The sequence below is a fragment of the Sphaerodactylus townsendi genome, linkage group LG09 (assembly GCF_021028975.2).
Source record: "Sphaerodactylus townsendi isolate TG3544 linkage group LG09, MPM_Stown_v2.3, whole genome shotgun sequence".
NCBI lineage: Eukaryota > Metazoa > Chordata > Lepidosauria > Squamata > Sphaerodactylidae > Sphaerodactylus > Sphaerodactylus townsendi.
In genome coordinates this window covers 28,443,049-28,466,991 of record NC_059433.1, presented here as the reverse complement: position 1 = coordinate 28,466,991, position 23,943 = coordinate 28,443,049, and the positions used below count along the sequence as shown (strand labels likewise).

Below are 23,943 nucleotides of genomic sequence, written 5' to 3'. Positions count from 1 at the left end.
CCTGGGTTGGGGTGGGGGGATGTGGAGCGGATCTGTGTTAGGATCGGGATCCATGCAAAGTCCCCCCCTCAGGTTTTTTTACTAGGTTTATCCCAGTTTAATTTGCCCATGTGGAAAGGACCTCTGATTTGTGGCACAGGTGACATAACTCTATGAAGCCCAATGAGGGCTTCTTGGCAGCAGGAAGGCCTTTTCACTTTTCAAGCCTTCCCATGCTGCAGGGAAGCCTTTCTGGGAGCTGCATGGCCATGCAGTACGGCCGTCTACCTGGCCTGTTGGATGGGGTTGAAAGGCTGTTTAGAGAAGCACTGTAACTGTTACCTTGTTGGACCTAACAAGTTGTGTAACTCTCTTCTGCTCTTCTTCTCCCTCTCTTAATGCTGAGATTGATTTCTCTGAGGTTGAAGCAATAGCAGTAGCACTTCCCTGAATAATTCCTCAACTCATCCTTTTACTAGGAATGAGTTCCTTTTGGAGATGTGGAACTGTTTCTCTTTGCTGGGTCTTTTTAAAAAAAGTGTACGGCTCATTTATTTTCATAGGCTTTTGAATTCATTCTCTTACTACCCAGATTCATTTAAAATTGTTTTCATTTCCCTCAGATCGATTTTCATGGATCCTATTCAGAAGCTCACAGTGCTGGTGATTTTGGTAATTCGTTTATTTATGGATCTAATTTATGATATATCAGCTTGTATGCACAGGCACTAAATATGTACACGGTAGCGCAGCATTGTTCTCCCTGAGAGAACCCCAGTCAATAGTGTTTGTGTTTCCTCTGGGTGCTGGGTCTGTAGATGATCACATGAGCCTGTCGCTGAACATAAAGGGTAAATTGGACCCAAAGTGATTTAAGAGTTGCTTTGTTAGTATTTGGAGGAAAATATGTATTAATCAACATAATAAGACACTGGGACCCACTTAAAAGTAGAGACTGGGCTAAATTGGTGTGACCCAGTATAACTTCTTGGAACTGCCTACCCTCCAGTTATATAATAATTACCTTCTGAAATGTCCCTAAGGCTCAAATGCAGTTTTCTGATCATTTGTACATCTACTGTTACAGAAACTAATTTAAGTCCACTTTACCACCACACTCAGAGCTGCATACGTGGTACCTCCCTTTGATTGTATGCCATGTGACTGTTATATGAGTGTAAACAGCATCCACATAGGAGGTGTTATTGTATGACTCTTTCCCCATCGTATTGCAACCTTGCCAATAGATGTGTCAGGTGGGAAGGATGTAAGAGATTGCCCCTCCTCACATTCTTGCAGTATTCAAAAATATATCACAGGCACCTGCAATTATATCATAATGAAACAGTTTCCCCAATAGCTGGTTTCCCCAATAGCTGGTCATGTCCAAAAATCTAGTTGCGCCCATTAAAATAGCCACATGGTACTCTGATCTTCCAAGGGTGCTCTAATAATGCACAATATTCTTTTTATGCTCTTTTTCTTTAACAGGAGGAGATGTATTGAGCCAATACGAACTTGATTTTAACTATTTGGATTCAAACTGGTAAGAGCAGCTAAAATATCTGTTGGATTTGTTTCGTATCTGTGTACATACATAAGGTATATAAGTTTAGTAGTGCTTTTATTAATTAATTATTTATCTTTGAAATTGGGACAAAGGCCCATGAAGGAACTGGTAAGTGATGGATAAGGACAAGAATTGTGATCTTAACTTAATCCAAGCTGGAGCTTATCCGGGCTCATCTCTTGAATAGGGAAAATCACTTGCATTATATCAGTTGAACGATTACAGATGGGTGACTGAGTTTTTTTCTGTTTGCAAAACATTCTCAAAAATTATTTCAGAAATTTGAGAACGTCACTAGACCTATCCTTTTCATTAATGTTATAAAACTCTGTGATGTACTTTTAAAGCTAGAATGCTTATAAGTCGACGTTTGAGTTAGCAACGAATGAAGCGTGGGGAACTTATAGAATGTTGGGAATTTGTAATCATTAAAGCCGTACTGGGAAAGGTGGAGGGGATGAGCTATAAGCTACTTAAGTGTTGCTTGATAAAACCATGACAGTTCTACTCATTATAAAATTGAGATGATTTTTTCTTTGTTTCAGTATGAAGTGTTCTGAGGATCTCTTATGTAAGGATAGGAACTATGCAGATTCCAGAGGAATTGTATGAAAAAAGTCTGTTACAACTATTTAATATTTTCCCTTTCATGTACCATAAAGTACCGAAATACAGTCTTGTCTTCTGCTTTCCATTTAAATTACACCATATGCAGAAAAGGAACATGGAATGTTCATATTTTGCTGCCTTAAAGAAGTGGTTCGAGCACTAATATCTTCATGGTTTCAGGTATATACCCGTGAAAGATTTAATGTCAATCTATGAAGAATTTTATGGCCAAAAAAAAATAACCGAAGACGCCATTATTGAATGTACATATCTACAGTTTCTTGAATTGTAAGACTAAGCTTTTTTCCCCTCATTTTGGCAACTGTAAAGAATATTTAAGTGCTGCATGCTTGCTCATTTTGGATCATAATTGCTAAGTAAGATGATTGTGCCAATAAAAGGAGTGAAAAAGCAGGAATAGATAGGAAGCTATTTGGTTGATGATTAGATTATTTTTATAGTATCTTTAAAATGTAGGGGTGTTGGGACATGTAGTATTAGACATGGCTGTTCATCAGGAAAAAATATTTTAAATGGTTCAAGCCGCTGAAGGCCTATGGACTAGAGCAGTGTATTCATCTCTGAATATTACCGTATTTAAACATACATCTAACAATAAAAATGCTATGGAATTGAAGGATTATTGGGGCAAATCCTAACCCAAGTTGTTAGCAATTGTTGGCCCCATCCAAAATGTATTTCTTGCACAGCATTTATTTATTTATGTGAAATGTCTACAACCCCTTTATTCATTTTGGATAGGGCTGTGTGCATTTTGATTGCTTAATTGCCCAACTGAATATCTTGCAGAGAGCATCTCATTTTTCCGTCCCCCACTCTTTCTGCTTTCACTTCTCTGAAAGCCTCCCTAGACTCTTCCTTTTTCCTGCATCTTTCAGTCCCCCCTCCATGTTTAACTGCCCCCATCTTCAACTTTCCCTCCTTCCCACCAGCAGCCTCTCCTAGGAAAACTCTGGCCCAGTTCCACAGTATTAGCCACTGGCCCAGTCGTGTGGTGGGGAACATGCAAGGCTGACCATACTGTTGTGGTTGCCTAGCAATCCCTATAACAACACCTAGAGGGCATCTCTTTCTTAAAGCTAAAATGCTACTTCTATTATTTTAGATGGGTTTGTTTTGGATTTTTCTCCAAGTCTGTTTCCCCACCCGCTTAGTTTGTAGAAAGCTCTCTCTTGTCTGTCCATCACTCCTGTCTCTAGATTTAAATAGCCACAGATTTGATCGTGTTGAGAATTAGGTATATTGGTATTGTTGGAATAAATTGTTTCAGTTGCAAAGTGTCTGTTGTCACTTTGATTTGAACTTTTATTTAGATTGCTTTAGCTACTAAGTAGTTCTTTTAACATCTAAATTTGCTAAACCACCATTCCAGGGACATGCACAAGGCACTACACAAAAATTAAGACAATGTATAGCTGCCTGAGATGGTAATAACTCTACCTTTCCCCCCCTCCTCAGGTGCGGTGAAATTCTCAGTGTTGCCAAGGTAATATACTTTTCTTAGAAGCAACTTTGCTGATGCTACTCTGGAGATTTATAGCTCACTAATTGAATTGTATTTTCGTTTCTGTAGCTTTACCCTATCTATGCCCACAAATCCCCATTTTTGGTGGACAAATTCCATGAGTATTTTCTCGGTGGTGTGGATGATATGGCATTCTCATCAAATAATATTTTTGAGCTAACAAGCCAAATGTTAACACATGGGACCAGGTGAGATGCTATTTTAACCTCCATGGGGCATGATGTACTCCTTTAAAACAAGAACTGTGTTAGATATTTTTTGTTCAAAAAGGTTGTGATTAAGCTGCCTGTCAAGCAAATAAGTTGCATTTAATAGCTACCTCTTTAATATGGCATCAATTTTTAAATATTTTTATTAATTTTATATTAAAATAGCAATACGACTATAGATATAACAAAATTTAAAGAATGAACTTTCATAAATAAAACTGATCAAAGGTCGGTTGGTCACTTATTCACTCTCTCTCACACACACACATAAATGAGTCATATTCTAAATTATATAAAGCCATTCGTATCTATCATTATTCAAGTAATATAACTGTTAAGATTAGTCTTCTTCTAAAGGTCAGAACAGATGAAATACCTGCGACGCATTAATTATATTAGCTAAAAATCAGACAGTTATCCTTTTAACTTCTCATCTGCTGATAATAGTATACTGGATCTAGTACCATATTTTAGTTGCCTTTCTTCCTTCTTCAAAACATTATTTTAGATGTGTCAGTACAATGCAAGAAATATTTTCCTTTCTCACGAAAGTCCTGTTTTGGATGTCTGCTTACAAGAAGAGTGAACTTTGCCATTGTAACGTATTTTCTCATCTTCTCTTCCCACATTTCTCAGTCAGGGCAAGTGTCTGCTTTCCATCTGTATGCCAAAACCACTCTGGCTGCATTTAATAAATATAAGAATAATTCTCACAGTTTTCCTGGCAAATACTTTGGTGGAATTCCCAATAGTGTGGTCTTTCTATCCATTTGGAACGCGACATTAATTTTGAGTTGCAAATCGTTTTTGACATTGACATTGTAGAAGTTGAATGTAAGGATAATAAAGATGAATGTTAGAAAAATTCTTAGCTATGTTAGCTATTTAATACCTACGAAGTATGTATTTAAAGTAATTTTTTTCTCATTTTTTTGGTCAGCGACTGCTTTATTCCTGAGAACCCTTTGTATATACGGTGCAAACATGAGCCCAGAAATACGATCATGTGAGTCAGGGTATTGTGTATTTACTTTTGTAGCCTTCTTCCCGAAATAACCTCCAAGATTCTTATTACTGTACATTCTGTTTACATTCTGTTTGGTAAACTTCAGGCCATCTATCTTCTTTGTCTTTTTAGTTTGGATTGAGATTCCACTGCCTAGACTGGGGGGTGGGTAGGTGGGGAATGCCATGTACATATGCCTCCTGTATAAGAGAACGGAGTTATTTGATGCACTGGCTTGTTATAATCACACTCCATTTATAATTAATCTCAAACCATACTATTGAAGTCATTCTTCAAGGAAGTTTTATGTGCACCTCTAACAGAATTCCTCATTCCAGTATCTGGTGCCTTTTATATTAAAAAACTGTGGTTATTTTTGGGAAGAAAGGCCATTAATTGCTGATAAAAATTGTTTTTAAAACCCCTTAAAAGTCTGACTGTGAATTTCACAAAGTTGTGATTCTGCCCGTTAATTATACCTAATGATCTCAGCAACAGTTTCCAGGCTCCCCAATGCTTGAAGGTTTGAGTTTATTTTATTCTGTCTTTCTGCCTGACAAATCTCCTCAATGTTGCTTACAGTGAGATTGAAAAAAAAGAGGACTGGGGGAGGGACAATTATATAATATGGCCTTTTGCAGTCCCCTTATACCAGTGGTGGCGAACCTATGGCACGGGTGCCAGAGGTGGCACTCAAAGCCCTCTCTGTGGGCACGCACAAATAGAGCCCCCCCCCCCCACACACATCTAGGCTGGCTTGGTCCACTGGGCTTGATTATTAGCATTATTATTAGCATTAGCTAATTGAATTTCAGCATTATTAGCATTAAACCTAAGACCTAGTTTTGGGGAAGCAGTGTAGGTAACCCTGTTAACGCACTGTTAAACCCCACTGATTTTCATGTGAAGAAGTAAAGTGCGATCCTTTACCTGGGTGTAAGCTCAGTTGCTGGCAATGGGGCTTGCTTCTGAATAAACCCTCCTGGGGTCATGATTCACCCGTTGGAAGAAAGCAAAGCCACAGACTACCACCAAGCTTACTCCCGAGTAACACGAGCCTCAGAGCCAACCATTTTTTCTAAACTAAAACCTCAGTATTCAGGTTAAACTGCCATGTTGCCACTTTGCGATAAATAAGTGGGTTTTGGGTTGCAGTTTGGGCACTCGGCCTTGAAAAGGTTCGCCATCACTGCCTTATACCATGTGCTGCTTTCTAAAGGCTGGAGAGTGGCCAGGTAGAATAGTTCCTGCCCCCAAAGTGTGCCATAGCCAGGCAACATCAGGTGCTTTGTTCCCTGAGTGGTGAATTTGTGATTTGTGTTGTGTGCAAACCTCACATTACACAATCAGATTAGTGTTTACTTTCAAGTTAAAAAAACAGATGGGGGTGTGTTTGGGTATGAAGAGGACTGCAGTGCAGGTATTGGAAACCCGACAGAAATTACTTCCTCTCAAGCTACTATTAGCCCTAGTAAGTAAGTTTTTCAAAATCCATACAAGATACTGTCTGCTCCCCACTGGAGCTAATAGTAGCTGATGGATTTGGTGTATGAGTTCTATAAGAGAAAATGTTTTCATGGATTACAAGTGACGTATAACATGTAAATTTAATCTGAAGTGTGACTATTCTGAAGTCAGTGATAGAATTACTTTATTTGAGCCAGAAATTGATCTCTTGCCTGCCATAAGGTTACATGTAAGAAAACCTGCCATTTTCTACTGTGTTCATTCAAGATTCAAGTTCCTTCATTTAAAAAAAAAATGGCAGAAAAATTATGGTTTATGGTTCTGTCAAATAAATTTTCTAGTTCTTATTACTTCATTCCCATTTCAGCAAACCAAAACAACTGACAACTGAGCATCATAAAAACATATCTTCTTTGGTGGCAGAATCAGCTGAAAGGAATATGCACTATACAAAGAGGGGCGTTTCTTTTGACATGCCCCCTTTAATCACGGTAAGTCTTTGGGGCATATAGTCAGAAACAAATACATTTTTGTAGACATATTAATTAGGGACATGCAGTTTGAGTTTGGAAATATTTGGAATATACTGAATCATGCCATATGTAGAGTATTTTGAATGTTTCTCAGTTTTATCGTTTTGGTTATTTAGAATCCCATTGGCTCCAGTAGAAAGCAGGCTGGCCTATGTGGGAAATAAAAGTGAAATGTCCTCTAGACAGCCTGGCACCAGCTTAGCAGTGCAAGGAACTGTATCCCATGCTTGGTGGTGTTATAGTTTTGCCAAGGGAAGGGGACCTGGGATAAGAATGAAGCCTGTGATTATCTACCAGCACTTTAGATGCTCAAAGCAGACCCAGATAACAGAAAGAAGTTACTTATGGCCATGTTGGCCCAAAAGCAAAATCCAAAACCAAGAATACAATACATGTTATACCTGTGTGTGGGTACATGTGTGCTGCCAAGTCATAGCTGACTTATGGTGAACCTGTAGCATTTTCAAGGCAAGAGATGTTCTGAGGTGGTTTGTCATTGCCTGCCTCTGCATGGGCTGAGAGAGTTCTGAGAGAACTGTGACTGGCCCAAGGTCACCCAACAGGCTTCATGTGGAGCCCTGGGGAATTGAACCTGCTTCTCCAGGTTAAAAGCCACAGCTCTTAATCATTATACCACATTGGTTCTCAACCTTTCATTAAGACCAACCAAGTGACACATGACAGTGTGTGAGCTTTTGAGTTCTCCAGAAAATGAACATCACACTGCATGTTGCATACACGAGTGTATAAAAAAGGGTTGAGAGAGAATAAGACATCATAGTAAGTCCAACATTATGTACTGGACACACCACAGATGTGAATAGTGCTTCTTTCAAGTTAACCAAGTCTTTCTCCTTCTTTCTTATACCGATTTATTGCCTCTTGCCAGGAGGTGATTAATTTAAGGTGACTAAGGCAAGATGTTCCGTTGATTTTAATAGGCAGCCCTAAGTCAAAGATGTGGCTTAAATTTGGATGAAATTCAATCTGACACCATATCTCAATGCAGGTTGTCCAGCGATCACACCATAAATCAAGCAGCTCCCCATTTGATAGACCTTTGCCTATCAGCAAATAGGGTAATTTTAAATGGCCTTCCTCCCTTTGATTACCCTGGAAAGTTCACGTTTAGATCTGCACGTGGGGTGAGTGTGATTGATTATGTAATAATATCGCCTGAACTAACAAACCACATTGACCACTTTGCAATTATGCCTCGAACGGAAAGCGAGCACTCTCCCCTTCTTCTTAGACTAATAAACAAATCCCTTCGAAGCAAATCAGCTCAGGAAGAAGGGTCTTCCTGTTATGCCCGGCTTCGCTGGACGCAAGAAACTGAACTAATTCTATTTCTCATTCTATTTCTGATGATCGGATGGCTAACTTTCTTCAACAGTTAACTGCTGCAAGGACAGCAGAGGAGGTTTGTCAAATCTATAATGAACTGGTTTTCTACCTAACCACTCAGGGTTCCAGTAATCAATCACATCATAAACTTTCACATTCAGTGAATCCTTCCACCTGGTTTGACGGAGAATGTATGAGCAGCAAGTCCCAACTCCGGAAGTTATTTCATCATTGTGAACTTAGAGGAAAAGTGTCGCTATCAAAAGAGTACCTCGCAGCCAGAAAGTCCTATCATGATCTTTTAAAGACCAAAAAGAAATTACATCTTACAAAGATTTGGAACAATCTCCATCAAGCCTTTAACTCCAGAGACAGCAAAAGCTTTTGGCGCATAATTAATTCAAGTGCCGGCGAGCCCTATACAGCCATCAGTTCTCAGATTTCAGTGGAAGCACGGAGGACACATTTTACAGCCATTTTCTGCAATCCAGAACTTTTGGATATTCCATGTGCAACTGGAGCATCAAAGCATTTACCAGAATGGCCTCCTGTCAGCTGCGATGAGGTGGTCACCCTTATATCTAACCTAAAACAAGGGAAAGCGCCAGGCCCTGATGGCCTGCCACCTGAACTCTTTAGAAGATTCCCGGAGTTCTGGGCCCCTATTTTGGCTACCCTGTTTACCAAAATTAATAACAGTGGCTGTATCCCTAAGTATTGGACTGAAGCTATCATTGTACCTCTATATAAAAAAGGTGATCCATCAAATCCATCTAACTATCGCCCGATAAGCTTGCTTTCAGTGGCTAGTAAGCTTTACGCAAGGTACCTTATGATACGTCTCACTGCCTGGTCCTCTTCAGTGCTAGGGCCGGAACAGATAGGATATGCCACAGGTAAATCCACCCTTGACCATTGTCTGGTTTTAAATCATTTGGCGGAGAAATATTGCCACCCCAAGGGTGGGAAACTTCTTGCGGCTTTCCTAGATCTGAAATGCGCATTTGACTCTATCCCCAGGAATCAGCTGTGGGAAAAATTGACAGTGTTGGGAATAGACCAGAGATTACTGTTTCTTATTCGCCAGTTGTATTCCTCAACTACCTGTCAAGTTCGTTGTGATCGTGCTGGCCGCCTAACTTCACCTATAGTTTCTAACAAGGGAGTCAAGCAGGGTTGTATTCTTGCTCCTCTCCTGTTCAATCTTTATTTAAACGACCTTGCTCCTCATTTATCTCAGACTGAAAGTCACGCACCCATTTTGGGACAAAGACCCACATGTGCACTTCTCTATGCAGATTACACTGTGTTACTGTCTCGGTCCAAGGTGGGCCTGCAAAGACTACTTCAAGCCTTTAGCGGCATTTACTGCACAAACAGTGCCCTGTCGATTAATTATAACAAATCCAAAGTGCTGATTTTTTCGAATTCAAAAAAACTCAGCATGTGGAAAATAAATGGTACATTGATTGAACAGGTCCATTCATACAGATATTTAGGAATCACCTTCCACCATTCCTTAACCTGGACCTCTCATATCCACCAGACTCTCAATACAAGTAAAACCAAAGTGTTGGCAATATCCAGATTTTTTCACACCAGAGGCGGTCAATTTTTTTCCTGCCGCAATGGAAGTTTTTCAGTTAAAACTACTGCCACAATTACTTTACGGAGCTCCAATCTGGGGAGCAAAAACCGCTGAGAAATTAGAGAGTGTTCAATCTTTGTTTTTTCGTCGTTTATTGGGTCTTCCAAACTCAGTCACGTATCAAGTTCTTTGTTTAGAAACCGGAGCCAAGACGATTTTTTTCCCGGGTTTGGCTTTCTTTGTTTAAATACTGGCTTCGCCTTCATTTTAGAGCCCTCCCGGGCAGTCTGACATATCTCCTGTTAAGCGACCACTTCCACTCCACCTGGCACACCAAAATTATCAATCAAATAAACAACATAGGTGTATCTTTTGACCAACTCCTACTGATGGACGAAAGACAGGCTTTCGGAGTTTTGAAACAACGTACTCTTGACATTGAAGGGCAGCTTCTCACAGCTGGAGCCTGCAGAACTTGTTCTCCCACATTTTATGGCATTTCACCACCATTGCCGGGTTTCATGGCTAAATATCTGAGTAATTTAATCAATCCACATCTCCGTAGATATTTTATGCTTGCTCGGCTTAATATGCTACCGACTGCCCAAACAAGAGGCAGATATCATGGCATCCCACAGGAGAACAGGACTTGTTCCTGCGCAGCGGGCCTACCCGAAACAACTGAACACGTGCTCCTTCATTGTAAAGATTTGGCAGTTTATCGGTTGCTTTTTCTCGAGGCCATCTTGAAGAAATTTTCAGTGAGATCAGACAAGGAAATAGTTTCTTACTTGCTTAGTGACCATCATCCCCACACTACTGAATCAGTTGCCAGGTTTTTAACAAAGGCACTTGGATCAAGGGTGAAACCTTTGTGTAAATTTTAGTCAATTGGTTTTAACATAATTTGTATTTTACCACTTTTTATATGCCATTAAAGGTATTGTATTTGTTATTTGTTGTGATTTTAATAGGCATTGTTGCATTTTTTTTCTATACAGAGCCATAATGGGAACACTGGGAATGTGCAGAAGCGTAAATGTCCCTGAAACAGACCCATTTATTGCTGTGTGATCTGTGTCTGGCAGATATCATTTAAACAAGGACCTTACCAGTCCAGAAGCTGACATAACTATGAATGTCCCTTATACCCTTATATATTTTTCTAGAGTTATCTTCAGTTCCAGAATGGTGGCTGTACTAAGAATTGTAGGAAACTGTTTGCTGAGGCATTGTTTTCTAAGTACATCAACCAGCCCTGCGCTTCGTATTTTCTGACAACTCCATATGCTAGACTTGGATGGTAGGTACTGATTCGTATCTTCTTCTTTTGTTGGGCAAATATAGCTTGTATTGGTTTGATATGATGGCTAGGTTAGTGAGAAGCGATGGATTTAGTGCTATCAATTTTTGCTCTGATGTACAAGGTAGAAGGGGTAATCGTACCCAGTTGCTAATTATCCCAAGATAATTGCATAAAATATGACTTTTTGTGAACCTGGTTCCCACAATCCCTAGCGCAACATTTTGGGGGTTAAAAGGAGTTCTTTTAAACTGAATGTTTCACTGGTTCACATGTGATCACATCAGAAATATGCTTATTAAGGATATTTTATATGAGTTGCCTGCAGTATCCATATCCATTCTGTATTTCAGCAAGTAAATCATGCATCCCTAACACTACATTCCAAAGTGGGGAGCGAAACCACATTGGAAGCGATGTGACCCCGGTGCTGGCATCAGTGCCACTCGTACTGTTGAAATGGGCATGAATGGCAATGCAAGGATACTTCCACTGGCACAGGGCTGACATGCAGCAGCACAACACCCGGACACTGGCACTTTTCTGGTGCAGCAGCCCCACCAGTGCTTGTGGGGGTGTTCTGGCGATGCTCCTGTGGCTGAAGCCAATTTTAGTTAGCTTCCTGTGGGCTTTCAGCCTGGAAACGCTTCAGCCCACTCCTGTCCTTCGCGCCAGCATCTGTTTGAATGTTAGCGTAGCTCCACAGCAATGCCCACTTCTGGGTTTGGCTGCTGCAGATCTGTCAGTCTCTGCCGGTGTGGGTGCCTCTTTTGCTGACAGAGGAGGCAAACGTGTCAGCACCACTCCTAAACGATGTTCCCCCTCCCCATCTGAATTGGGCTGTAAATTGTGTAAATATGTGTACCATTCTAAATGGCTCAGGTAATACTACTACAATTGAAAAAAAGTAAGTTGGAAAGCTTTTGAGTTGTGAGTAATTCTTAGAAAGAGAAAATCCTTTGCTGTTTACTTACTTAGCCTTAGTTCCACCTGTGCAACTGGGCACATTGGCCAACAAGCGTTCTTCAACTATTTTGTTTGGCTGCGACGAGTTCAATTTCATCTTCAACCAGTGAATAAAATCAGTAAAACCAGAATGAGAATTTTGCTTAAGTATTTTTTGGACCACAAAGGAAATTATGTTTGTAACAAAGAAAATAATGTTTTCTTTAGCTTAATGAACAGTTCCTTTGAAATCTGCAAACTAAAATGTGGATGTTTTAACAAATGTAAACTAAATAGTAATTGGAATCATCTCATTTGGTGCGCAGGGCAATGACCTCAGCTGACCTAAACCAGGATGGATACGATGATCTTGTCATTGGAGCACCAGGATACAGTAAATCCGGACGGATTCAAATAGGACGTGTATATGTTGTTTATAGTAATAATTCAGGTTTGCCTTGTGCAGACTTGAACTTGGATCAGGAAGCAAATGAAATACTGGAAGGGACAAAGGTAGGGAACCGTCAAACTTTGCTTATCGTAAACAAGTATGTTTGTGTTAACCTGAAAAGCCAGCGTTGCTTGTTGTTTCCCGGTAGTGATTGACTTGAACTTGGTTTCTGAAAGAAGTAACAATATACTAATTAAATTGCCACAGTGACTTAGGAGCATGTACTGTGTGGTCCCCCCCCAATCAAAAAACGTCTTGCTGAGACCTATGTGAGACATCTACATGAGAGAACTCGATAATGTAACAGCACTGTGCCATTGTTTCCATGTGCCGGGAACATAAGAGCGAGCCTGCTGGATCAGACCAGAGTCCATCTAGTCCAGCACTCTGCTACTTGCAGTGGCCCACCAGGTGCCTTTGGGAGATCACATGCAGGATGTGAAAACAATGGCCTTCTGCTGCTGCTGCTCCTGAGCACCTGGTCTGCTAAGGCATTTGCAATCTCAGATCAAGGAGGATCAAAATTGGTGGCCATAGATCGACTTCTCCTCCATAAATCTGTCCAAGCCCCTTTTAAAGCTATTCAGGTTAGTGGCCATCACCACCTCCTGTGACACCATATTCCAAACACCAATCACACGTTGTGTGAAGAAGTGTTTCCTTTTATTAGTCCTAATTCTTCCCCCCAGCATTTTCAATGAATGCCCCCTGGTTCTAGTATTGTGAGAAAGACAGAAAATTTTTTCTCTGTCAACCTTTTTTACCCCATGCATAATTTTATAGACTTCAATCATATCCCCCCTCAGGCGTCTCCTCTGCAAACTAAAGAGTCCCAAATGCTGCAGCCTCTTCTCATAAGGAAGGTGCTCCAGTCCCTCAATCATCCTCATTGCCCTTCTCGGCCCTTTTTCTATCTCTTTGATATCCTTTTTTGAAATGTGGCGACCAGAGCTGAACACAGTACTCCAAGTGCGATCACACCACTGCTTTATATAAGGGCATGACAATCTTTGCAATCTTTGCAGTTTTATTATCAGTTCCTTTCCTAGTATCCCCAGCATAGAGTTTGCCTATTTCACAGCTGCCATGCATTGAGTTGACATTCCCATGGAACTATCAACGAAGATGCCCAAATCCTTTTCCTGGTCTGTGACTGATAGCACTGACCCCTGTAGCATGTATGTGAACTTTATTATCTACAGTTTCACAGCGTACCTCAGGAGCGAAGTAATTTCTATCCAATGCTTACCTATACATAGTTCACGGCCACACAAATTCACAGTTTTGAGATCTTATCACATTTATTCCAGTTCCTTTGTGGAGCACTTGGAGATGCTCTGCAGAGCACTGTTTTGGAACCACTGACCACAGGTATTAATATTTACCTACACATAACATCTTTAATATGTAAGGGCATGGATATAAGCCAGAGTCTTTAACCGATGGAAGTAAGCTGATATTTTGATATCTGATTAGCCTTTTAGTATGTATCACAGGTGAAGTAAGTTGGAAACTTAGTGGCATATTTTAGCTACTTATGTCATGCCTGTGTGACAGCTGGGTTGGCAGGATTCTGATTAAGCACGTTCTGCTCCTACAAATCAAACAGAAACTGTATGATCCCCTTAGCGTTTCCTGGCAGAACAAACCAATTGGATGACTGAGGAGGTACCCTTGAAATTCTATGGAACACTTTTTGTGTGTCTATGTGTATTAATTCAATTCATGATTTCTATGAAGTCCTACATGCGCATGTCACAGAGCACATATCCAAACCATTAGAACCAATTTATCTTTGGAGTCCATTGCATAACCTCACTAATTGGACTCAAGTATTCCCACCTCTGGAGTTGGTTTCTTCCAAATCTGCTCTTACTGTACATGTTTTCCAATGGCTTGAGCACCTATTGCATCTCTTGAGGCCTGCTTCCCCAGGAATAGACTTTTGGGAGAAGGAATAAATATACATTGTACTTAGTGCTTCAGAACTGTTCTTTTCTTGCCACTTATAGTTCTGAAATAGCACACAAGGTCCCTAAGATTAGAGTTGTCTAGACATGGGTTTGGATTTGATGGAGCAGTATAGCAGTTGCATTACTAGTCCAGAACCATAGGTGAACCAACTCCCCTGTAAATATTATTTTTAAGAACATGGAATATCCCAAAGAAGGTGAGTGGGGAAGATGTGAGAACAGGAGTAATTTCAGGGATCCTGCAGCCTGACAATGAAAGCACATGAATGAGATCAGTAGTGCGTGTGTCAGGTGCCATCTAGTGATTGAGATGCATTCCTGATTCCAGGGCAAGGCCATATCACGGGAGATGGTGATTACATCTGGTTGACTGAAGAACGGGCCTGTCAATGTAACTGCTCTAAGATATATGTGTCCCGCCTGTTAGATGTAATCATGCTGTCAATGGAACATTCCTGCTTTGCTCCTACTCTCACTCTTCTCATGCATGATATCCAAACAAGGCTTATCCCTGACACCTTCTGCTGCCATGAGAAGCGGAGCATTTCTGTTGCTCTGTGGGGGCAGATGGCCAGGTGGCATTATCTGTCGCTGACTTTGGGACCTTCCAGGCTCCGCTGTAACTCTTTCTCACATTCTTTGGGAAAAAGGGAGGGGGGATTTCGTTTCTAATAAAGAGGGGCTGTAAAAGCTGGGTCTGGCAGAACTGGCTTCTTGTGAGCTGGGTGCTACGTTACTTTTCAATACATGGTTCTGATCAACAATCCGGAGCCTGTTTATTGCTTCAAGGATCGAGACCTAATGCAAAAATGTCATAGAAAATTTAATTCTGCTAGCTGGTGATTAATTGGTGACATGAGCTTCCAAAGCAGAACTAGAAAGAAGAGTAAAACCTCCTGCAAGGAGCAAACAACTCTCAGTCTAAGAAAGCAAAATGAACTAGTGTGTCAAGTTTCTAACGCCATCTATCAGTCCATTAGCTCCTCCACACCCCGGCATCCGGGGCGAGTGATCTTTAAAGAACAGTCTGCTGCAGCTTTTAAAAAGCAAATAGCATTAACAAAAATGAAGAGGGCCCATTGTTTACAGGATGTAATCTAAATGGATATTTATAAACAGAACATTATTTACCTAAAATATGTATCTTTCAACAAGCTTCAGACAGCTCTAAAAAAAATTTACATTGTCTTCATTTAGAAATACAATGAGAAAATTTTGTTCACAAGAATGTTTTCTCCTCCCAAGCTTTCAGGAAGGTTTGGTTCTGCATTAGCAGTCCTGGACTTCAATGAGGATGGTGTAATGGATCTTGCAGTGGGAGCTCCATCTGTTGGATCTCAGGAGCTTACTTATAAGGTGAGAATCTTGTTTGTTCAGTGTAAACATTCTTGCAGGTTAAGTCGATGTGGAAGGATGCATTAAATGTGATTGTTTTATAAGGGTTCACTTTGACATTGTCCAGAACAAAATGGCACATAGAAAACTGATGCATCTCAGGTGTTGCCATCCTTGGGACCAATTTATTTTGGTCACCCTGGACAATAACATAGAACCCTGTTCATATATTTCAACGTAATGTTGAATGAGTGTGAAGGAATTTGAGTCCTTATTGGCACTGCTTGTTTGACTTGTGTGTATATGTTGTGCCACCAAGTTGCCTCTGACCCATGGCGATCCTATGAATCAATGTCCTCCAGAACATCCTATCATTAACAGCCTTGCTCGGGTCTTGTAAACTGAGGGCTGTGGCTTCCTTTATACAGTCAATCTATCTCATGTTGGATCCTCTTCTTTTCCTAGTGCCTTTAACTTTTTCTAGCATTGTTGTCTTTTGCAGTGACTCTTTGTCTTTTCATAACATAACCAAAGTACGATAGCCTCAGTGTAGTCATTTTAGTTTCTAGGGAGATTTCAGGTTTGATTTGATCTGGAACTCACTTTCTTGTCTTTTTGGCAGTCCACAGTATCTAGAAAACACTCTCCTAATACCACATTTCAAATGAATAATTTTTCTTCTGTCAGAATTCTTCATTGTCAACCTTTCACATTGTCACCCATACATTGTCGTGGGGAATATTATGGCATGAATTAACTGGATCTTAGGTTGCCAGCGACTCATCTTTACACTTAAGAATCTTGTCCAGCTTCTTCATGGCTGCCCTTTCTAATCTCAGTCTCCTTCCAATTTCTTGGTTGATGATAAAGCCATGGAAATCCTGAACAATTTAAATGCCTTCATCGTTAACCTTAAAGTTCTGTAATTCCCCAGTAGTCATAACTTTTGTCTTCTTGATGTTCAGCTGTAATCTTCCTTTGACACTTTCTACTTTAATCAGGAGTCATTTTAAGTCTCCACTATTTTCTGCCAATAACATGGTGTCATCTGCAAATCTCAGATTGTTAATGTTTCTTCCACCAATTTTCACTCTACCTTCATCTAAATCTAATCCAGCGGTTCTCAACCTGGGGGTCGCGATCCCTTTGATCATTGGAAAACACGTATTCTTAGGAACCCACAAATCATTTTATGATTGGGGGTCACCACAACATGAGGAACTGTATTAAAGGGTCGTGGCATTAGGAAGGTTGAGAACCACTGATCTAATCCATCTTTCCTTATGATATATTCTTCTTGTACATTGAAGAGATAGGGAGATAAAATACATCCTCGTCTGACACCTTTGTCAATTGGAAACCATTCTGTTTCTCCGTATTTTGTCCTGACAGTAGCCTCTTGTCCAGAGAGCAGGTTGCACATCAAAACAAACAGATGCTGTGGCACACCCATTTAAAAAAAAACTTACCATAGCTTTGCATGATCCACACTGTCAAAGTTTTTCACAAGCTGATTTTCTTCTGAAATTGTCTTGTATGCTCCAGTAACCAATGTAAATTTACAATAGGATCGCCCTTGCTTCTGTGTTTTCAAGATAAAGGAAGTTAGAAGTGTTTTAACATTGGCTTCTGCGCAATACTACCAGGTTAGCTGTAGTGGCACTGCTGTTGTCCTCCGCCAGTGTCACCTTCCACTACTCTTGCTGTCCAGTAACTGCACTTCAAGGGTTCCTTCACACTCATCACCATTCTCATAGCCTGGCATAAACCAGAGCTCAGAACCAAATGTTCAGATGTGGAGCCCAAAATTTACAGCCTGATCCTAAGACTTTTTTTTTTTATCTTGAACTAACTGCCACTGTAATGAATGGAGCTGATCCTACAGTTGGCTCATCTGATGGGTATTTAGGATGTTTTCACCCACCCTTCCTCTGAACAGCTCAGGCTGGTACATTGTTCTTCTGTCATCTGTTTTATTTTATGACACCCCTGCGAGGTAGGTTAGGCTGAGACAAAGTCACTGGCTCAAAATCACCCAGCAGGCTTCCATGGCAGAAGGGGATTTGAACCTAGTGGTCTTAGAACCCACGGAGTAAGATTGCAAACTATACTCTTTCTCACAAAAAAGATGTTAGTAGATTGTATATTCCTGCACTACAAAACTCAAGATGCTGGACCTTCTTTGTTGTAGAATTCTCTGCCTCTGTCCTAGTGTCTACCTAGCCTTGCTCTCCTCCATCCATTTGAGAGTTTGATGATAGCTGTTCCATGAAATGTTCTTGTATCAAAGTACTATGTTCAGTAATGCCCCAAATAATGGTTTTGACAAAGGCAGCACATAAAATGAATGGTAATTCTCATATTTGTTTGGGACTATATTCTAATGTGGAAGCATACAATTTTCTCAACCACATCACCTCAACTGCCCATACTAACATCTTTATTTGAGACAGAGTATAGGCAGGAGTTACACTGATAAACAATCATCTTAACCATGGTATGCCCTTTGAAATCTTTCTGTTGCTCTTCTGTGGTTGCTTTTGATAGCCCTTGTTATTTTTAGCATTTTATAGAGTTGGAATACATTTTTGTTGTTCTGGAAAGTTGTCCAGCTGATGCATCTTCATAATTGCCTGTTGTGCAAGTAAAGCTCTTCCTTCCCCTTAACCAAGTAGATACATATGGGAAGTCCATTTTCATGTTGGTAGTAAGATTACAGGTTTGATAATTATTGTGAAAATAACACAACAATATGTAAGAGATTGTGGTTTTATTACTGAATTTAGCCTGTTTTTATTGTATACCTTGGTAAAAAAAACTTTTTTTCTGTTGCGTAGGGTTCTGTCTATATATTTTTTGGATCCGTAGGAAGGAAAGGTTTTTACAGCCTGCCAAACATAACCATAGTTTGCCAAGTAAGTTTTCTAATAAAAGACAATGTACATAAATCAATAACCAATAAGCATACCCATGGATTACATTTTCTTGATAGGTTTATCCTTGCTACATTGGCAAAAGCTCCATGAATTACTCTGGTATGTAAGATAATCTTGAAGAAAAGTCAAATCACATGTGCAGTATGTAAAGAGCTTATTATTTAGCCATTGATGAAATACATTATGTGCTTTGCTTGCTTCCCGGAGGCTGGAGCATATAGCTCAGCTTGCACTTATGCAGCACATCTGTTCTCTTACAGTATAGACTGGATTGCATGGGTTGTTTTATATTGGAGCTGGTGTGTTGAAGGTTGTGCTGCTAGACTGATGAAATTTCCAACTGTACAAAGCTAGGAGAAATAGAAATGATAATAGGACTCTTCAGACATAACATCTACATGAAGTGGGAGTCCATCAACTGCACACATCAGGTATACACCATCCCTGCAGTGCACCTGATACTTTCTGTTTCATGTGAAATGAGTAACTATAACAGGCCTTGTCTTTTCCTGAGGGGATGCACATAGTCTTCTCTGATTTTTGGGATCTAGGCTCATTTTAAACTATCAACCTTCTCCTCAGTGAACCAGGTGTTCTTAAGGTACCAAGTGGTTTTGGTTCACTGTCATGAGGTCAGTTTTGTAGCTCACAAGCCCCTTCCGCACACGCAAAATAATGCATTTTCAAACCACTTTCACAACTGTTTGCAAGTGGATTTTGCTATTCCGCACAGCTTCAAAGAGCACTGAAAGCAGTTTGAAAGTGCATTATTCTGCATGTGCGGAATGAGCCACAAAGAGATTATTGAGCTCACTAAGGCAGCATTAGTACATAAGCTTAAATTGCAACTTGAGGCATTACAGGCAAGGAAAAGATCTTCCATTTAGTTCTGCTGACTACATAATTCGATACTCTACATGGTCAGCAGCTATAGACAGTTGCCTCTCCCATATGCTTACAAGCTACATGTTTCTAAGTAGCTATTGTTTGTCTCTGGTCATCTGAAGTGGCCCTTAAGAAAGGGTGTCAGTCTAAATGTTCAACATTCACTTGTTTTGAGAGGAAGAAGATGTGCAAAAGAACCCCATATAGTGTTAGTCTGTGCTGTATTACCACTTGCAAGGAGACATCTCGTGGGTAGAATTTTATTCCAGCATGTTCTATCATCTGGAAACCAGTGTATTGCTCCTTTCAGGAAATATACTGCAACCTCGGCTGGTCATTGCTGGTGGCTGATATTGATGAAGATGGAAATAATGACCTACTGGTTGGCTCTCCTTATGCACCTGGTGGTGGAAAACAGAGAGGATTTGTGGTTGGGTTTTACTCATTTTTCAACAGAAGCAGCCAAGGTGACTCATGTATTTCTCTCATTTCATATAATGTCTTCCTTGTTTTTAACTCTTTGGGATCTTTCATAAAACAAAATGGGGACACTAATTCGAATCCTTCTTTTGGTTATGTGCGACCCCGTTGATAACAAGCCCCAGATAGCAGATTTTAATGCAGAAGGACCATGTATGCAAGTTACAAGGCAAATTCACTCAGGAGATTCATGTGCTCCATCAGCATCATCCCTGTAATTTTCTATGGGAAGATGAAATATATTGGGTAGGAGTTTCCTTACTTATTAGAATAGTGCTCAGCTTTAAATCCTGATGCTGGAACAAACCTCTGTCCTTTCCCCTGATTCAGTTACATACAGGGGCAGTTCTAGAGATGCATGCACCAGGGATGCATACAAAGGACTCTGTTCACAATGGTACCCCATTCATTGATGCTCACCAATCATTGCCCTAAAGACCATGCTCTGGCTATTCACCTCCACTGTGATCCTGACAGCCGTTTATGCTAGCGCAGGGGTAGGGAACCTGCGGCTCTCCAGATGTTCAGGAACTACAATTCCCATCAGCCCCTACCAGCATGGCCAATTGGCCATGCTGACAGAGGCTGATGGGAATTGTAGTTCCTGAACATCTGGAGAGCCGCAGGTTCCCTACCCCTGTGCTAGCGAGAACTGGAAGGCATCAACAGGTATCAACAACAGGACTGCCTTCTTCCAATAGAAGTGCCTACACCGAGTCCTGAAGATCCAATATTATAATCAAATCATCAATGAAGAGGTGCTCTGAAGGAGTGGCTTGTGCAAACTCCAGACCATCGTTGCACACAGAAGACTTTGACTGGCTGACCACGTCCTTCGTATGAAGAACGGATCCCAAAGATGGTAATGAGGTGGATACCTCCTAATGCTAAACAACGAGGACGCCCCCAATACATCTGGAGGAGAACATTTGAACAAGATCTGAAGGCACTAACACTACGTAGGAAGAGGTTGAAACACTCGCCCAAGACCAGAACTGCTGGAGAGCATTTGTTGCCCGATATACTACTTCGCATGGGAGGATCTGACTAACTAAAGGGGGAAGTGGCACAAATATCAGGATGTAGGAACAGAGGTTATAAAAGGTCTGGTTTAGATGCTTTTGGTATCCAAAGGTCTGAAAAGGTCCTGAAAACACAATAGTTTGTAACATTAGCAAAATTGTTTCTCAAAGCCTGTATTTAGTGATGTAAAGTTAACTCAACTTTTAGACATACAGCTGTATGATCAGTTATCATGGGGTAGTAAAGTCATACAACAATTTTTGTTTTCATTTTTTGGAATGCGCTGCGCTATCTGGCTCAGATGGGGGATTTTATCCTTCAACCTTCAGCCAGTTTCTTGGCAATTTTTAAATGAAGTATCTGAAAAAAACAGTTTCTGATGTTCCTTTTGATGATAAAGCTTAATATATATTTGCATCATGACACCATAATGTCATGGTATTGTAAGACCATGCAATGTGGGGGAGTCTTCTGTCAAAAATTTGGGGCACCTAGAAGCATATTTTTGAAGAAAAAACTATTAAAGGGGTTTACCTGATAAAATGATGTACCTCTGAAGTAACATTGTGGCAATTCACTGCAGCTGCCTGAAACTTCAGCATGAGATGTGTTTTTAAAAATTGTGAAATATAATGTCATAGTTCAGGAGCACTACTCTGTTATCCTCAGCTTATTATTGTTCTGTTTTGATCAGGTGTGCTTTCCGTATTGGATGCTGACTGGATGGCGAAAGGAGACCGAGATTATGCCTGGTTTGGATCTTCACTCAGCAGCGTCCAGCTTCAGAATATGACCTTGTTGCTTATTGGCAGTCCTTCCTGGAAAAGCTGCACCGGGTAACTGATCTTTACTTTATGTGTATTCCTGTATAGCATGAAAACAGACAGAAATCAGTGCCGTGTAACCTGGTTCCCATGGCATCTCAACAGCTGCTTATCTTAACTCTGTTGGTAGTTAATATTTCAGGTGACATGGCCAGTTTCTGGACTCCTTCATCTGCACCCACAGATTCTTTCAAAGCCATTGAAACAATCACAAAAAAGTAGGATTAAAAATCCAGCAGTCCGTTCTTTTCCTCACCCAGTTATACCATGTAGAACTGAATTATAGTGGTCGCTTTGAGGAGAGCGGTCTTCTGTTTTAAAAACCTATTTGGACAAGCTTTAGACAAGCTGTTCCCTGTAGTGAAAGTCATTACAGTGTTAAGCTATTTGTGGTTAGAGATGTACCTCATGGAATGCACAACAATCTCTTCATACTGTACCATTGCAGTCTCTTGTTTTCTGTGACGTCTACAGATAATCCCTATTACACTGAGTGCAATGTAGTTGCATTGCAATAACTATTTTTGCATGTCCTGTACAAGTGCCGTTCAATTTCTTTTTGTTTGTGATGTAGTCTTTCTGGTCCTGAATGCTAAGAGCAAGTAACTCCAGTTTTGTGCCCTATTCTCCTGTACTCTCCCTTCTCCAAAGTGGTTTATTCTTTCCATTATATGGTTGAGGCATAGCAACTTCTTCAAGGCCACCCACTCAGTCTGCGAGTAAGCGCAGTTGGCAGTAGTTGTGTTCTCTAAAGCTGAGGCTCGTAAATAAAATAACATGGATTCCATATCCTATGAGAAGTGGTTTAGGGAGCTAGGTATTTTTAGTCTAGAGAGGAGAAGGTTAAGGGGTGACATAGTAGTCATGTTTAAATATTTGAGGGGATGTCGTGTTGGAATGGAGCAAGCTTGTTTTCTGCTGCTCCAGAGACTAGGGACAAAGTGGATTCAAGGTGCAGGAAAAGAGATTTCACCTAAACATTAGGAATAACTTCCTGGTGGTAAGAACTGTTTGACAGTGGATTATGCTGCCTTAGAGTGTGGTGGGATCTCCTTCTTTGGAGGTTTTTAAACAGAGGCTGGATGGCCATCTATTGGGAGTGCTTTGATTGTGTATTCCTGCATGGCAGAGGGTTGGACTTGATGGCCCTTGTGGTCTCTTCCAACTCAATGATTCTATGACCCTGCTTTGGTGATATCCCTTTCAATGAATACTGTTTGTTACAATCCCATTAATGTGATTTTTCTAACATGTTGACTGTATCCTTTAGTCTAGGTTGCTATTTTTCACAGGCTACCAAGCAGGCTGTTGGGAGGGTGTATGGCTACATCCTACCACACTCACGCAGCTGGTTTACCTTAACTGGAGATAAAGTAGGTCTGTTTGATATTTCTTGAAATGATAAATACCTAATACATGAGGAAGAACTCATCTTTATAAAGCTGTTTTTTTAAATACACAGGACATGGGGAAACTGGGCTCCTCCTTGGCAACAGGTTTCATGTCTGTTGAAGGAATCCCTAGGCACGTGTTGGTAATTGGTGCACCAACACAAGGTACATGTTGCTGGATTTGTGGACATGTTTCTGTGCAATAGTTTTTTTTTCAATCCTGCAGTTCACAGTAAATTCAGCTTCCTCAAATGAAGAGTCCTAGTCATCTGTGCTAATACTTGTCGACTTTTATATGCACATGATCTACTTTGCTACGGCAGAAGGATATTGATGTCTCTTTGTTAAGTCATTCTCTCTAATCCAGCACTGCCATCTGTCAGGCCCTTCCACACATGCAGAATAATGCACTTTCAATCCACTTTCACAATTTTTGAAAGTGACTTTTGCTATTCGGCACAGTGAAATCCAGCTGCAAAGTGCATTGAAAATGGATTGAAAGTGCATTATTCTGCATGTGCGGAAGGGGCCAAAGAAAGAATC

General features: G+C 40.5%; 1 protein-coding gene across 3 annotated transcripts in view; it reads left to right on the top strand.

Annotated features, from left to right (window-relative positions):
* The window catches only part of GPLD1 (glycosylphosphatidylinositol specific phospholipase D1), a 44,498-nt gene that overhangs the window by 14,342 nt on the left and 6,213 nt on the right, over positions 1 to 23,943 (top strand). For 2 of the 3 annotated variants that reach the window (XM_048508091.1, XM_048508093.1), the window contains exons 7-21: positions 603 to 651; positions 1,471 to 1,525; positions 2,339 to 2,446; positions 3,638 to 3,665; positions 3,753 to 3,892; positions 4,854 to 4,919; positions 6,754 to 6,877; positions 11,024 to 11,157; positions 12,429 to 12,615; positions 15,772 to 15,882; positions 18,699 to 18,776; positions 19,993 to 20,149; positions 21,880 to 22,021; positions 23,280 to 23,382; positions 23,472 to 23,565. In XM_048508091.1, the coding sequence (XP_048364048.1) occupies positions 603 to 651; positions 1,471 to 1,525; positions 2,339 to 2,446; positions 3,638 to 3,665; positions 3,753 to 3,892; positions 4,854 to 4,919; positions 6,754 to 6,877; positions 11,024 to 11,157; positions 12,429 to 12,615; positions 15,772 to 15,882; positions 18,699 to 18,776; positions 19,993 to 20,149; positions 21,880 to 22,021; positions 23,280 to 23,382; positions 23,472 to 23,565 (1,576 nt within the window). The remainder of the gene's footprint in view (positions 1 to 602; positions 652 to 1,470; positions 1,526 to 2,338; positions 2,447 to 3,637; positions 3,666 to 3,752; positions 3,893 to 4,853; positions 4,920 to 6,753; positions 6,878 to 11,023; positions 11,158 to 12,428; positions 12,616 to 15,771; positions 15,883 to 18,698; positions 18,777 to 19,992; positions 20,150 to 21,879; positions 22,022 to 23,279; positions 23,383 to 23,471; positions 23,566 to 23,943) is intronic. The other variant, XM_048508094.1, reaches the window with a different exon arrangement.